General features: G+C 38.6%; 1 protein-coding gene across 1 annotated transcript in view; it reads right to left on the bottom strand.

Moving 5' to 3' along the window:
* Positions 1 to 17,500, bottom strand: part of LOC122253882 (uncharacterized) — an 80,804-nt gene that overhangs the window by 13,829 nt on the left and 49,475 nt on the right. The window contains 4 exon segments of the mRNA XM_086533879.1: positions 1 to 93; positions 652 to 793; positions 1,353 to 1,568; positions 11,256 to 11,346. The exon segment at positions 1 to 93 is cut by the window's left edge and continues 107 nt beyond it. Of these exon segments, the coding sequence (XP_086390005.1) occupies positions 1 to 93; positions 652 to 793; positions 1,353 to 1,568; positions 11,256 to 11,346 (542 nt within the window).

Below are 17,500 nucleotides of genomic sequence, written 5' to 3'. Positions count from 1 at the left end.
CAGTTTCTTCCGCGGGTCGTACTTGCGCGCTAAGCCGAAGTCGCAGATTTTTATTCGATTCCCTTCGCGAGACAGACACAGGATGTTTTCGGGCTGTGAGTAAATTTTCGAATGAGAGAAAGAATTAAAGGAAATTTATCCTATATCCTATAAAGATTAAGCTGGTAAGAGAAAAAAAATCATACATATATTGTCGCAAAGAAAGAAAGAATTAAAGAAAATATGAACGTATATAGATTAATGAACTATTGTATTGTATTCTATTGAATTGATTTTCGAAAGAAAAAAGAAAAGAAAAAGAAAAATCATACTCTTATATACATTTGCAGGATGTTTACTTTCTGTATTTCTAAAATATTTTTGTTTGATGATCATCTATTATTATCATAATGGGAAGAGGAGTCAAAATAATAAGAAACAACATACAAAACAGAAATAATAGCAATGATACTACTATTACTACCATTACTACTACTAATGCTACTTCTACTAATTCTGCTGTTCCTACTACTACTAGCACTACTACTTTCAATGATAATGCCGATAAAAACAATTAATACAACGATACTAATAATGATAATAATAATAATGATTATCACAAATAAAAAACAAAACAGATAGTACCATACTCACAATGCCATTTAAGCTTACCTTCATATCGAGATGTAGAATATTTTTCGAGTGAATAAACTCAACTGCCTCGCAAACCTGACGCATAAATATGGCACAAGCTTTCTCCGTCAAGACGAAGTCGTCGTCGATCACACGTTCGAACAGTTCGCCGCCATCCACTCTGCCGGGATTTTTAGGAATTTGTAAATGTAATTGTTGAGGTGGTTATTGAGTTATTTTATCTCTCTGTTGCTTGCGATGATTTATCAAGAATCTTAAATATAAGTATGAAGGAATTTGTATTAATAGAACTTCTACATATAAACATTCACATACATAAACAAACACATCCAGGCACACTCAGACGCACATACAAATACCCAGACTTCCATCCTCCAAACGGAAACACATATAAACAAACAACCGTAAAAAAACCGCCCCCCCCCCAAAAAAAAAAAAAAAAAAAAAAAACGCCCCCAACCCAAGAAAACAAAAATAAAAAACTACGCCCCCTAAAAGAAAAGTAAAACCCAACCCCCCAAAGAAAAAGCAAAACCACGCCCCCCAAAAAAGAAAAACACAACCCCCCCCCCAAAAAAAAGGAAATAAAAAACCCACTCCCATTAAAAAAAAAAATCAAAACCCCCCCCCCCCCCCCCCCCCCCCAAGAAAAGCAAACAACCCCCCCCCCTCACCAAAAAAAAACAAAACAACAAGACCACACCGCCCCCCCTACTCACACCTCGAGCACCAGACACATCTCCTTATCCATGTCGAAGGCATCGTAGAGCTGAATGAGCCTCGGGTGCGGGCGCTCGGCGTTCAGAACCTTCATGATCTCGACTTCCCGCTCGACGTTGGCTCGGTCCTGGTTCCTCTTCGTGTTGACGAATTTGGCGGCGAACTTCTGGCCCGTGGATTTGTCCGTCACCAGGTACACGGTGCCGAATCTCCCCCTGTGGGTTGCAGAGGGTTGGAGGAGGGGGGTGGAGAGGGGGAGAGGAAGAGAGGGGGTTGGAGGAGGGTTGGAGAGAGGGGGGAGGGATGGAGGGATGGAGAGAGAGGGGGGAGGGATGGATGGGAGGAGGGAGGGATGGGAGGTGGGAGGAGGGAGGGATAGAAGGGGGGGAGGAGGAGGGAAGGAAGGATGGGAGGAGGGAGGGAGGGGTGGGAGGAGGGATGGAGGGATGGATGGATGGAGGGGGGGAGGGAGGGAGGGATTGAGGGAAGGAGGGAGGGAGGTATGGTTGGGAAGGTGGGAGGGAGGGAGGGAAGGAAGGAGTGAAAGACGCAGAGAGAGAGAGAGAGAGAGAGAGAGAGAGAGAGAGAGAGAGAGAGAGAGAGAGAGAGAGAGAGAGAGAGAGAGAGAGAGAGAGAGAGAGAGAGAGAGAGAGAGAGAGAGAGGGGTGGGGGAGTGGGGGAGGTGAAGAGGTGGTGTTGGGGGAGTATAGGAAAGGGAGGAGGGTAGAGGAGTGGTAGGTGATATGGGTGTGAGGGGAGGAGGAGGAGGAGGAGGAGGAGGGAGGTGAGCGGGAAGGAGATAGAGGGATAATGTGAAATGGTGGGGAGATATGAGGGGGGTGGAGAGGAAGCAGGGGGAGGGGGAAGATATATGTATATATATATATATATATATATATATATATATATATATATATATAGAGAGAGAGAGAGAGAGAGAGAGAGAGAGAGAGAGAGATACAATGGTAATAATACGTAATGATTAGCTTAATGATATATCCTTTGTATAATGGCAAAAATAATATAAGAATAATGCAATTAATAAAATGATAATGATGATGATAATAATAAGAATCATATCAAATAATTATAATAATGATGATAATAGTAATGGCAATAATAACAATTACAATTGTATTAATGATGATAATAATAATGATAATAATAATAATGATAATAATAATGATAATGAAATACTAATGATAATGATAATAATAATAGTAATGATAATAAAACATTAGCAATAAAAATAATCAGATACTGATTACACAACATTGATAATAGTATTAATGATAATGATCAAGAAGATAACATCGACTTTCACCCATTTCGGTAACAGGATACTTGACCTTGGTCAGTGTAGCCTTTGAGAAACGAATTTGTAAATGTCACGAGCCAGTCATTATATTGCGGCAAAAAAGAAGTAACGAACTGCATCCATTTGTTAAGCGAAGCGCATCAAGGCGAGCCGTCGAGTACAACGAACTATTATATATGTTTTTTATTGATTTTTTTTTTCGTTCAATTTGATTTTGTGCCAGGCCTCTCTTCTCGGCAACAAGAACATCACATTCTATAGACAAGAAACGAACTGTAATGTCAAGAACGTACAGAAAGGGCTGTCATTTCTGTCGAGTACGAGAGAGCCAGATCGTAAATATCTGTGATTTTATATTACTTATATATTTTTTTTTGCTTGGCGACGTAGAAGGCACGAAGGAACTTATAAAGTTATTTTTAGGGCATTCTTTGCATTGCTTGACAGGCGTCTAGTCTGGCAACCCTCACCTTTTTACTTATTACACAATACCTTCCTTTGAAATAGGAGGAATGACGGAACTCTGTTATTTTAAGAATTTCAGCGTATAACGCCAAGGCAACGTACGAAAAAGAGTAAATGCTTAACCTTCCTAAACGCCACGGAAAACGCAGATTCTAATTATACAAAAGAATGTCTTTCAAATACACCATCATTAACCACCTAAATAATAAGAAAAAAGCGGCGAATTTAAGCGAGGTTTAGCTGCATTGGCATTCTTGGCCGCCTCGGGACTTGGCACAAGAGAGAGCGGGCTTGGCGGCGAAGGCGGAATGCGAGACAATGTAAACACGAAGGGTGGAGGCGAAGAAGGAGGAGAATCATTGGAAGCGCGGACGAAAATCACACTTTATGGAATGTTCTCCGGTTCGTGTGTAGTCTGAAGAGGAGGAGGATGATTATGAGTGTGGGTAGTGATGGTGAGGATGATGATTATGGTGCAATGAATTGATATTCGTCTATTGAGGTGTTCGTTGGGCAATTTGTGTGTAGGTTCTGAGCGAGTCTTTGATCAATAAACGCATTTATGATGAGGGGTTGGGGCATTAACCAGAAGAAACGATAAACATTAGCCTTTTATAAGGGTTGATAAGTAATATTCATGAATATTAAACAATGTAGATGTATAATATTTCAAGAAAATGAGCTAAACAGCAATATATTCCCACTATGCTCACAGAAGACAAACGACAATATATGCGTTCCAAAACTTCACACAGAGTCACCCCACAATTTATAATTACACTCAATACCAAAATAAATGTAGGCTGCAAAATATGACGTAGATTAATCTGAAGACTAAAATTGAACATGAGTATTTAATGCATGCACACTTAGCCTCTTCGCATGGAAACGCAACCCTGAAGGAAAAAGAACATAAATCAGTGTCGTGCTTTGGCAAAATATGGGCTCGCATTTGACTTCAACGTCTTTTAAGCGGTTACTGAACAGGGTAAGAATTTAGCATTGGGAAAATGTGAACATGTTTATGGCTGTTGATAAGTCTTAGGTTTTGCGTTGTGTGGTTGTTGATTTTGGTGTTGTTTTCGATGACTCTTCCTCTCTCTCTCTCTCTCTCTCTCTCTCTCTCTCTCTCTCTCTCTCTCTCTATATATATATATATATATACATATATATATATGCATACATATGTATATACACAAATGTATATACACATATATATGTACATATGTATATATATATATTTATATAAAGATTAAATATATGTAAATCTATGTTCATCCATTTTTCAATATTTCAATATTTCTAAGTATTTTGAGTATTACTCACGTTATTACCTCTGCATCCTCTTACTGTACATCATAGTTTCTAGTACCTTTTTGTCTTAAGCTTAGAGAACTTTTGTATTATTGCTTTCAATACCATATGTTGTACCTGTATACTACATGTCATCGTTTCTGATAATTGTTTTGATATAATTTAGCCATGTGCAACATTTGCGGGCGCATTTGATAGTATTTTTAAAAACTTTTTTTTTAACGTTCTGGCTACCGAGAGCTTGTGTGTCATTGCCTTAGATAATTTTAACCATATGTTACCATATATTATAATATGGATCCTGATAACTTTGACTACAGTATGTTTTATAGCCTACGATAACTTTGGCTTGAGTCGTATCTGTGGGATGAATCATGTATGCTTCCCATATCTTATGAAGGGAGGGGAAGGGGTAATAAAGAAAGCTGACGAGACAAAAAATCAGCAAAGAACATGGGAAGGAAGAGGAGAGAGAGAGGGAGACATATAGAGGGAGAGAAAGAGAGGGAAAGAAAAAGAGGGATAGAAAGAGAGAGAGAGAGAGAGGGATAGAGAGAGAGAGAGAGAGGAGGGGAGAAGGGTGACGAGAGAGAGAGAGAGAGAGAGAGAGAGAGAGAGAGAGAGAGAGAGAGAGGGATAGAGAGAGAGAGAGAGAGGAGGGGAGAAGGGTGACGAGAGAGAGAGAGAGAGAGAGAGAGAGAGAGAGAGAGATGAAAAATATTGGAAAATCAACAAAAAATACACACTATAAAAACGTGACATGAAAGTAATGAATCAAAATCAACTAACAAAGATGAATGCGAAAGAAGCAAAGCCAAATAAGCAATCTGTCTTATCAAAAAGTCGTTTGGAGACAAAAGATGTTTAAACAAGAGACATATCTGCTTTATAATCTCTACATCTCATTTACTCCGTTTGTCTCTCACTAGGGAACACTATAGCGGAAAGAAAAGACAGACAATTTCGTGTTTGTCATGTAGAATTAGAATATTTTGCTGCAATGAAATGTGCATTAAATAATAAAGTGAAGTGGGCGAGGAAAGTGGAATTATCACCTTTTGACATTTGACTCAGTAGGGTTTTGAAATTCTTGATGTGCTTGTAACCTATAGGCCCGTGTTAACCTTACTAATTAACACAATTTATTTAATATATTTATTATTGTTAATTGAAATAATTGTATTATAATCATCATTATTACTTGTTTGAGGATGAGGGTTACTATGATTTTTGTTGACTATTTTATCTTACATCATGTTGAGGTTAAAGGAAATCTTCACCACGTGATAATTGTGAAACAACGTCTATGTTTTCCCGGAACTGACTGTTGTAAAGGACTATATGAATGCCAGACTAATATAAAAAAGAAATTGGGGGCGGGGATATGGCTAAGAGCTAACTCAAAAAGGATATTAATAAACGCAGCCCTTAGGCAATAAGGAAGTAACCCGTAACGTGCCAACTTATCTGTCAGGTGCGAGGTACTTCTCAAACATACCACATACCACCACCCTCACGCCCATCCGCCCGCCCCCACCCACTTCCACCCGCATACCATGACCTCTTTGCCCTTCCGACGCCCACGCCTTTCTTTGTCTCCGCCCACGCCCATCTGTATATCCACCCACGCCCTTGGGTTCGGTGGTACATTCATGTATATTCGGGTTCGATTTCTTGCAATTTTCTCTTCTCTCTCCCTCTCCCTTCCTAAATATCTGATTATCACTTTCTTTTACATTTTTCTTTTATATCTATCAGGGTCTATCTTTCTCTCATATGAAATTATTATTCGTCATTCTTATACGCACCACTTCTTTCCAGTTTTAAATATATATGCATGTATTTAGTTCTACCATATTCGTAACTTTAGATTTCACGGTAGTCAAGATATCCAGTGCAACACTTGGCTTCAGGTCTGGTACTGTGGGTCCATGGCAGTGAGCCAGAAAACATTTGCAGACAGCTATGAGATGGTTACTGACCATGCAGTAACCCTTGTGCACAGAGGTTAAGTAAGCACAGGTCTGTAATCGAATGCATGCCAAGGAATTTCCTTTCTCTTTCTCTTCTCTCTATCATGCCTCATCTCTCTCTCTCTCTTTCTCCCTTCCTCACTCTCTTCTCCCTCCCTGTCCTTCTCTGTTTATGTAATCAAGTTTGAAAAAAAGTATACTAACCTTGTTCACAATCAGTAATCGTAGCTATTCAAAATCCAAACTACCTCAATAAATACCCGGATGTCCAACGTCTTCTCCTTTCCATCCCTATCATCCAGATACAGATGAAGCAATAGGATTTGAAGGTAAATAAGATCCTATAAGAATCGAACTCGACAAAGAACGGGGATCGTGTCTCGCGGGGAGAGTGTGTCGCAAGAACCCGAGGAACGAAGTTAGGTTAGGGCTGTCGATACTGAATGGCGGAGGACTTTCGGCCTGATTTACGAGTAGCTAAAACTAACAGGAAACCTTTCACCTAAAGTCATGGATATTTTGATACTCCCCGACCTGGGCTACCATGTTATCGGAGTAGTCCTGTTGGTAGGTTTCGGTATTTCGCCTACTCCTTTGTATGCGGTGTATATTTCTGGCTGTTCTGCCTTGACCTTTTTTTCTCACTCTCTCTTCTGCCCTCCTCTCTTCTCCTCCCTCACCCTTCTCACACACGACTTCTCTTCCTTCCTTCCTTTCTTCCTCCTCACACCTACTGTCTACTCTTTCCTCCTCATCTCCCTCTCTTCCACATCTCTCCCCTCCACCTCTCTCCCCACAATAGTCACCCCCCTCTCATTTCCCCCAATCCCACATTCCCTTCTCATTCTCCCCCTCCCCTCACCCCCGACCCAATCGAGGACGCAAATAACACTGTTACGTGAAAGCCCGAAAGAATGCAGATTGTGGCAAAGATTCAAACACATTCTTGATGCAAATCACAAAGCGCTTTTGGGGAGGTCATTTTTCTCCCTCTCCCTCTCTCTCTCTCTGGTCGGATTTTTTTTCAGTTTGAAACTATATTATTATCATTATCATTGTTATTGTTATTTTTGTATTATTTCTTTTATTTTTTCTCTTGCTTTCTCTTTTTTTTCTCCATTTTTTCCTTTAGGTATTGCCTATTTTGATATTCTTTATCATTCACTTGCTTTTTCTATCTTTCTTGTTTATCTTTTGATTTTCATTATATGTAATTTACCTTTCTATCTCTTTTTTGATCTTTTTGGTCTTCATATTTTTTTTTTTTTCGTTGGTTCTATATTTTTATCTCTCGGTTTTTAATATGTCCTTCTACTGATTATATTTTCTTTTGATATCTCTTCAACCTTTTTCTATTTACATTTTTCTCCAATTGTGTCCATTTTTTCTTTCTATTTCTCCTTTCTTTTTATCGTCTTTTATCGATTCTGCTTTGATTCTTGGATTCTTAGTCATCGTCGTCTGCAATCTCTTGTTTAACTCGGAGAATTCTCTAAGATTTCCTTTCATTTATTTCTTTGTTTGCTCTTCTTTCGCTTTCCTTTGTTTTCTTATCGAGAGAGAGGAAAAAGAAATACATTCTCTCTCTCTCTCTCGCTCTCTCTCTCTCTTTCTTTCTCACACACACACACACATATGTGTGTGTGTGTGTGTGCGTGTGTGTGTGTGTGTATGTGTATGTGTGTGTGTCTGTATGTGTATGTGTGTGAGTACATATACATACATACATATATATATATATATATATATATATATATATATATATATATATATATGTATATATATACATATATATATGCATATATCATTATCTATATATATATTTATATATATATATATATATATATATATATATATATATATACATACAAAGAGAGAGAGAGAGAGAGAGAGAGAGAGAGAATGAGAGAGAGAAGGAGAGATAGAAAGAGAGAGCGAAATATATATATATATACACACACTCACACACCCACACACCCACACACACACACGCGCGCGCACACACACACACATACATATATATATATATATATATATATATATATATATATATATATATATATATATATATATATATATAGAGAGAGAGAGAGAGAGAGAGAGAGAGAGAGAGAAAGAAAGATACAACAAATCCTATAAAACATAGAAAACATGTCGACTGGAGTATATCTCACGCTTATGATCGTAAACAAAGATCAAACATTCTCGTAAACAGCCTATTGCCTTACTTTCGCTCACGAAGGGAATAGAAACGAAGCGAAAGGAGACGTAGAGGCATTAAAAGGAGAAGGTAAAAGAAACATAGGTGTCAGAATAAGAAGAGAAGAGGAGGAAGAAGTAAATTATGTGTGGGAAGACGAGGAAAAGGAAGATGGAAGAGAAAAGACGAAAGGAAAGCAACCTGTGAAATTGGAGAAGGGGTAAGGAATGATAATAATAATGATACTAATAATGATAATGAGGATAACCATAATAAAATGATAATAATAATAAATAGAACAGAAGACTTCTGGCCGCTTCGGATGAATGATCTTTCTTGACCTAGATTTTCAATATTTGTGGTCGTGTGTCCTTTAAGTTTCACTAATTCAGTGTACGAAGTGAGCGACAGGAAGACATATACATTCTCTTTATCTGTTTCTCTCTATCTCTTTCTCTTTGTTCCTGTCTGCCTCTCTCTCTCTCTCTCTCTCTCTCTCTCTCTCTCTTCATATATATATATATATATATATATATATATATATATATATATATATATATGTATATATATACATATATATACATTTATATTGTATGTGTGTCTATATCTGTCTCTCTGTAGCTATCTGTTTATCAATCTATCTGTCCAACAGTATTTCTAGGGCATCTGGGCGAGAGAAACGCCAAACAAACACCAGAGACAGTTGTGAATGGCAACGGAGGAAGGCTAGTAAACAACTGTCGAGATGCAAGAGAGCATTGCAAACAACTGCAAAGGGCATGCAGACAGCCGCGCAGCGAGGGCGGGAAGACAGGCGACGCGAAGGGCAAAAGGGCAGGCGCCCGAGAGTGCGTAGCGTGCAGGCGAGCAGAGGAAGCAGGACGGAAGGGCAAGCAGGAAGGACAGGTTGCAGGGGACGCGCGAAACAGGGCAGGGGAGGCAGGTAGCGAGGGGACGCGATGAGCTAAGCAGGCAAGGAACGGGAGCAGGGCGGAAGGCAGCTTCGAAGGGGGCGCGTTACTCAAGCAGGCAAGGACGGAAAGATAAGCAGGGAAGGACTGGGAACACGGTGAGCAAGTATGCAAGCAAGCAGGAAACGAACGGAAGTAGTAAAAAGCAAGGCGCAGAGGACGTGCGGGCCAAGCAGGACCGCAAGAAATCAAGAAAGCAAGCAAGGCAGTTATCCTAGCTATTTAACTGGCAATAAAACGCTTCGCGCAACAGCGAGAAAAGCCCAGTGCTTCCCGGGCGATGACACCTGGGGTCTATACGAACCACAACGACACAGAAAGCGAATCGGGGATCACCCTTGGGGACGCAAGGCAAGCCATGTCGTCACCAGGTCGTAAGGCTCAGGTTGCCGCGGTAATCAGAGCCAGGATCGACCTTCCTAACCCCGACGATCCACACAGTGCCACATTAAACCGGATATAAGTGGCTTTCCTGCGTGCCTTCTTCCTTTTGCAAGAACAAGACTCTTCCGGCCGAGGATTGAATTACGAAAGGGCGTTTAAGGGGAAGGCAATAGCCGCCTGGTTAGTACTGCGGTAGCGCGCCGGCCTCACATCCCCGCGGTCGACAGATCAAGCTCCGTTCAGCTCATAAGTTTCTTCTGTCGCCTGGCGGTCACTGGTGTGGCTGGCCACCACGATGGGTAAGGACCGAGCTCATATCGAGTCAGCACTCGTTGGCGCACTCTCACGACTCAGCACTCGCCCGACGAAGCATCTGCTCCGCAAATCTGGTTTATCCTCAGGGCAAGGCAAAGGGCATCCCGAACGTCATTTGTCGTTTGCCGGGTATTTTGAGAGACCGCCGATAAAAAAACAAAAAAAAAAAACAATACCACTTTAAACTGATAAAAATATCACTGATGTCGTTTATATAATCTCGCTTTTATTTCACTTGACTGTCAAGAATACGATAAAACGTATACTGAAAGGCGTAAAGTCGTTTTAAAATACGGATAACATCTGAGTGGTAATGAAAACGAGTCTACGGTACATTGAGATAATGATCTTTGCCACAGCTAGCCAGCGAGCCAATTTCGCCAACAGCCAAGTATGTAAGTGACACTGACGTTAGACAAAGGTGATGTAAATATACAAAAAAAGAAAAAATAAAAAAAAAAAGAAAGAAAGAAAGAAAAAAAAAAAACACAGAGATGAGTTGAAGCGTAAACAGAATGAATAAAAACAATCTGACAAAAACAAAATCAAGCAGATAGAGAAAATCCGCTCCTTGAATGTGCATACTTTTTTTTAGGACTGAAATTACTATCATTCTAATCATTATGATTATTATAACTTTTGTTACTACAATTTTCACGAGCTTTATCGTTGTTATTATGACGATACTTTGATTATTACTATCATAATCATTATAATCATCACTATTACTATTTCTCTCCTTTGAGATTTTACGATACTTTGATTATTGTTATTATAATCATTATAATCATCACTATTACTGTTTCCCTCCTTTGAGATTTTACGATAGATACTTTGATTATTATCATCATAATCATTAGAATCCTCACCCTTACTATTTCTCTCCTTTGATATTTTTATAATAATTCATCAATTTATTTACTTTTACACCTTGACCCGACCTGACCTGGTTTGGCACCTACCTCCCGATTTCCTTCTTGAGGTCATAATACTTCCGCATATCCACGTCCTCCTTGACCTCGACGTTCCGGGGAGGGAAAGGCGGAGGAAGTTCTGGAAAAGGAGAAAGCGCTGGTGAGAGGCAGGCGAGGGAGAGAGGAGTCACAGGTGTACGTGATGGCCGTGAGTGCAGAGAGAGTATAGAGAGAGTCTTTGGATGCTCCATTAGTTTGAACTGACGCAAACTCTCTCTCTCTCTCTCTCTTACTCACAATAACGCGCGCACACACACACACACATACTCATATATATATATATATATATATATATATATATATATATATATATATATATATATATATATATATATAATTACAATTATATATACATACATACATATATATACATATACTTGACTATTGCTTAGTACCAATATATTCATAGATGTGGGCAGTAATACCTTAGATTTCCATCTACATGCACAAGTTCCAATGATAATTAAAGCACAAAACTGAAATACCTAAGACCGGCAAAAATAAAAATTCACATTCAAGCCCTGAGGTTTATAAGAGAACACATTGTATACATAAACAAATTATAATCATAATGAATTCCCTGCAAAGACAGTGGAATGCATCCCGGGCAGATATACCCTAAGAAAAAAAAAATCCTAACGAAGCACTCAAGCAACTGCTATTGACAGAACAGGTTGTGCTTGGGCAATATAGTTTTTTTCATTTTCTTTTTTTTTTTTTAATTAAGCAACATTACAGTGTCAGAAACTGCCATGGTAAGGCCATCTTTTCATAGGTCGAGTTGGCACAGTGAGCCTCTTGCGTCCGAATGCCTGAAGTATCAAAAGTCGGGAGTTATTTCTTGTGACTCACAGGGCGGCCTTCAGGCAATGCACTCTTTAGCAAGAAGAGCAATTGATGCTGTAAGCGGGAGAGCAATTGATGTCGCAAGCGGTATTCAGTTACAAGGTCTCTCGCGAGGGGGAAGTCGTACCTTCCGGGGACAGCGTCACATATGGATGTCATACTACCCGAGCTGCTTGGGTAGTGTGCAACCGGCCAGCCGCGGCCATAGACCTTGGGCGAACTCTTGCTAGGATTTCAACATTCTGCACAGACTCTGCCTGACTTGACTGGCTATGACGCGAATGCTATTGTATAACTTAGTCCGCGTGCTTTTATTAGATAAGACACAAAAACTTTGACTTAATCTGTATATATTTTCATGATTTTCCTATCTAATACTTAGTTGCTATGGCTTAACCAACACGATTTTCTAAGACCTAGATATAACTTATCTATATGATTAAGACCCCAATTAATGTTATCCAACCTGCATTTTTCAAAGCCTAATCTACATGGCCATTATAAAAGTCAAATACAATAACTTTAACCTGCATGATTTTACTGACTTTAAGACCCGAATACAATAACTCAAAACGCAACGATTATCATGCAGCCATGCATGAAACCCAAACCGAACTGCATGGCGTAGACAGTAGGAGAGTGAGGTCTGGCTACTTTTAATGAGCAGACTGTCAACATAAAGAACCAAGAGCATACCAAGTGGGACCCTCCAACATACCTCATGATAAACGACAATGGAATGCTATATTTCAGGGGGCTCTGTGGAGTTCAACTTTAAGGAACAAATATCTATGATTGCAAAATAAGAATTAAGAATAGGATATTTAGTGCTGACAATAATGATGATGGTGATGTGATGGTGATGATGATGTTGATGTGATGGTGATGATGATGTTGATGTTAATGATGATGATGGTGGCGATGATAGTGATGGTAATGATGATGGTGATGATGATGATGATGATAATAACAGACTGTCAACACAAAGAACCAAGATGAAGATGATGATAATAGCAATAATCATATTAATAACAAAAATAACTAATAAGAACAATGGTAATAATAGTATTAATGAGGATGATACTAAAACAAACATGATGATAATAATTACAAAAATAATATCATAGTGCAAGCAAAGAACGTAACTAAAGAAGAAGAAGAAAAAAAAAAAAAAAACAAGAGTAAAATATAAAGAAAAGAAAAGAAAAGATAGATATATAGAGAGAGACATAGAGAAAGAGAGAGAGAAAGAGAGAGAGAAAGAGAGAGAGAGAGAGAGAAAAAGAGAGAGAGAGAAGAGGGGGGAGGGGGCAGAGAAAAAATAAAGACAAGAGAAGAGAAGAGAGAAATAGAAAGAGAGAAAGAGAGAGACAGAGAAGAGCAACGAGGCATCCACTCTTTCTCTCCCGCCTTCCCCCCTGCCCCCCCTCGTCTCCCGCTTACCTCCCTCTAAGAATAGCACCAAAGTCACACTTCCTCGGCGCTACAACTTACACAAAAAAAAGTGAAAAAAAAGGGGTGAGGGGTTAACATTCCACCTCTCCCCCTCTTCCCCTTATCCCCCTCCCTCCTCCTCTTGCTGGGGGATGAAGAGGCGGTGCTTCTCATTTTATTTATAATGAGGATAATCCCTGACTTCCGGTCGGGTCTTGAGGAGGGGAGGGAGAGAGGGGAGGGAGGGGAGGGAGAGAGGTAGGGAAGGGTTGGGTGCCTGGAGAGGGAGGGGGGTGGAGGTAAGGGAGGTGGTGGGAGGGGGGTGGGAGAGTGGAGGTAAGGGAGGTGGTGGGACGGGGGTGGGAGGGTGGAGGAGAGGGAGGGGGGTGGGAGAGTGGAGGAGAGGGAGGGGGTGGAGGTAAGGGAGGTGGTGGGACGGGGGTGGGAGGGTGGAGGAGAGGGAGGGGGATGGGAGGGGGATGCAAGGAATGAATAGGGAAAGGTGGAGGTTGTGTGGGTGGGTGGCGGAAGGGATGGGTGGGTGGGTGGGTGGTGTAGAGGAAGGGGAAGGTGGGTGGGAGGGGTAAGGACAAAGGTGGATGGGTGGGGGGGTCGATGGAAGGGAAGGGGGGGGGGGGGGGGAAGACGGCGTAAGGGACGGGAATAAAAGGGATGAGAGAAAAGGGAAGGGAGACAGAGACAGAGAGGGAATAGGAAGGAAAGGAAAGAAGGAAGCAAGAAGGGGATGGAGGGGCGAGGAGGAGGAACAGATGGGAGGAAGATGGGGAGAAAGCGTGGAGGAAAAAGGAGAGTTGAGGCAGGGGAGAGTAGCGGGGCGGGGGAGGGGGGATATAAAGGGGTCCACCATCTCTCTTATTATCTCTTTCCCTTTTCATCTTTGCATCTCTCTTTTTCTCCGTCTCTCTCTCTCTCTCTTCTCTATCTCTTTCACCCCCGCTCTCTCTCTCTCTTCTTCTCTTTCACCCATATTTCTCTTTCTCTTCTATCTCATGTTCACGGTATAACATGAGATATACACACGCACGTAGTTTTAAACAAACATAATGAGAAAGAGCCATAAGAATATGAAACAAGAAAGATGATGAGAAAACATAAAAAAAGACGAAAGAAAAGGAGAGCACATAATGCAAAATTGAAATATGACGAATGAGGAAATAGGAAATGCTTAAAAGAAAACAATAAATACTGTAAAAGGGAAAAAAGAAAGAGCACAGATGAATAGATGAATAAAAAATACAAGAAAGAATGAAAAGAAAGTTAAGAGAACTGAGCAGAAAACAAGAGATGATGCAATGGAAAGAAATGAAAGAATTACTTTACTGGAGACAGAATAAAAGAAAGATCGCAAATTCCACTGACAGTTATATGTGTTGTTTTGGGTTAAGTTGATTCAAATTGCTTCCACATGGAGCTGAATCGTTTGTTTATTTTGTTTTTTTGATTTCGAGAGGGTAAAAGATGGAAAATCTAATAAAACCAACGACTATACAGATAGAATCGACATCCTGTGATGGTTAGGTTTCTCAAAAAAGTATCAATTTAAAATGATAGATGGCGTTGGCGCGTGGCTTATGTCGTCTGCATGTTTACAATGGCGCTGTCAAGGTATGGGAAATAAGATAATTGCAAGATTTCCATGCATATCGTGTGGGATATCATATGGAGGGATCATCCGCGGTTAGTTTGCCAGCTCTTTGTCAAGAGTAAGGAAAGGTAACTGTTAAATTGTATATTCAAGGCGTTAAAATTTATACCAATATGATTTAATTCAAGAACGCGAGATATAATGAAATGTGAATAATAGATAACACCAATGAGGCTTCTAAACGATAAGAGTTATATTATTATAAATTAGTGTGTAGTATATATTTCTAAAGCACTATAATTCTGTTAAAATAATTACTATTAAAATAAGTATACAGTAGGCATCATTCCCTGTAACTGTTACTCGTCTTTACAGGGGTCCTAGCAATATTTTCATATATGAATATATATATATATATATATATGCATATGTATATATATATGTATATATATATATATATATATATATATATATATATATATATATTCGTATGTATATATATATCCATATATATGTATATATACATATATATATATGCATATGTATATGTATATATATATATATATATGCATATGTATATGTATATATATATATATATATATATACATATATTATATATATATATATATTTATATATATAATATATATATTATATATACATATATTATATATATATATATATATATATATATATATATATATATATATATATATATATTTATATATATATATAATATATATATGTATATATATATATATATATTATTTATATATATATAATATATATATGATATATGTAATATATATATATATATATATATATATATATATATATATATATATATATATATATATAATATGTGTATGTGTGTGTGTGTGTGTGTGTGTGTGTGGAAATCCACTTACAGGAAGAACTATACGAAATATATTCATAAGCTTCACAAATGAGGAATCTAACAAATATATTAATGACAATAACTTAAATAGCAAACAGCCATGATAGTTGTATAAGTTGATCAAGTTCCATGATTATATCGCATTTTCTAGTATTTCGAAACCGCAACAATAGATGGAAATGGTATCGTATTCAGCCATAGCATATTTCTGAATGACAGAGATGCCAAATATATATATGCATTTTGTTATTATGATAATTAACTAAAGCTAACTTTGTCCTCTAGTATATTTAATTTTTCAAACTCACTGGTGTCAGCTTTATTTGATGTCATGTGTGTTTACCAGATGACGTAGAAAAGTCTGAATTAATATTTACTAATAGCGTAAAGAGCAAGAAGAAGAAGAAGAAGAAAAAACAACAACATAGCATTCATCACTGGACTGTTGTCAAAATCAACGAATATACTTTTTTTTTTCAAATACCACACATCCGTAAACATATACCCATAAACAAGTAAACAAATGAATGAAAATAGAAATACAGACACGCTCAATGGCATAAACAAAATTCTTACAAATAAAAACCTAGCAAAAAATGAACAAAATCCCTCGCAAAACGTGGAACACACACACAAAAAAAGTCAGAGAAGAAACGATGAAGAAGGAAAAAAAACAAGGGACAGATGATTCATATCGCCCTAATTTCCCCCCCGGCAGCCATGATACCACACCCACTCGAGGAAATTCTCCGCTATAGCCCATGACTGTCGCTCGCGGTATGCGAACGCTACGCGCCATATCAAACCATACAAGGAGACAACTAAAAGAAAAATGAACGAAATACAAACAAAAGGGGACAACAAAAATATCAAATCTGTGTCAAGACGTGTTTACGGATAAGAATGTTTACATTTGCAGAGCTTACAATGCGTATAAAGACATGATTTCACAGTAAATGAATTCGTTGACTTTTATGAATGGTTGCCACGCGGGTCGTTCTATTAGGGAATACGAGGCTAAAAACACGCACTCTCGTCTTCGCTCTCATCTGCTTACATGACACGCACACTGCAACATATCATTCACACTTCTAAAAAAGACACTTAATGTTTTTACGGTTGTTACGTGTCCAGGTCTTGCAGTTGTTCGCTTATGAAATTGTCAGGTTTCTCAAAAAGGAAAAACGAAGCAAAAAAACTAGTGCTTTTTTTGTTTTTTTTTTCTTTTATTTTTTTTTCTTCGTGATGGTGGCTCATTATGGCTACTTCCACTCTACTATAATGTGACATTTACCATTAACAGCCGTCAATATATATGCACAATAAACGTATATATACACACACAAACACACACACACACACACACGCATATATATATATCTACACACACACACACACACACACACACACACACACATACATATATATATATATATATATTTATAAACATA

This window comes from Penaeus japonicus, unplaced genomic scaffold, assembly GCF_977035675.1.
Source record: "Penaeus japonicus unplaced genomic scaffold, GWHDUDI00000001_assembly GWHDUDI00000040, whole genome shotgun sequence".
NCBI lineage: Eukaryota > Metazoa > Arthropoda > Malacostraca > Decapoda > Penaeidae > Penaeus > Penaeus japonicus.
Note: the sequence above shows the minus strand (reverse complement) of the source record. Positions and strands in the feature narration are given on the sequence as shown.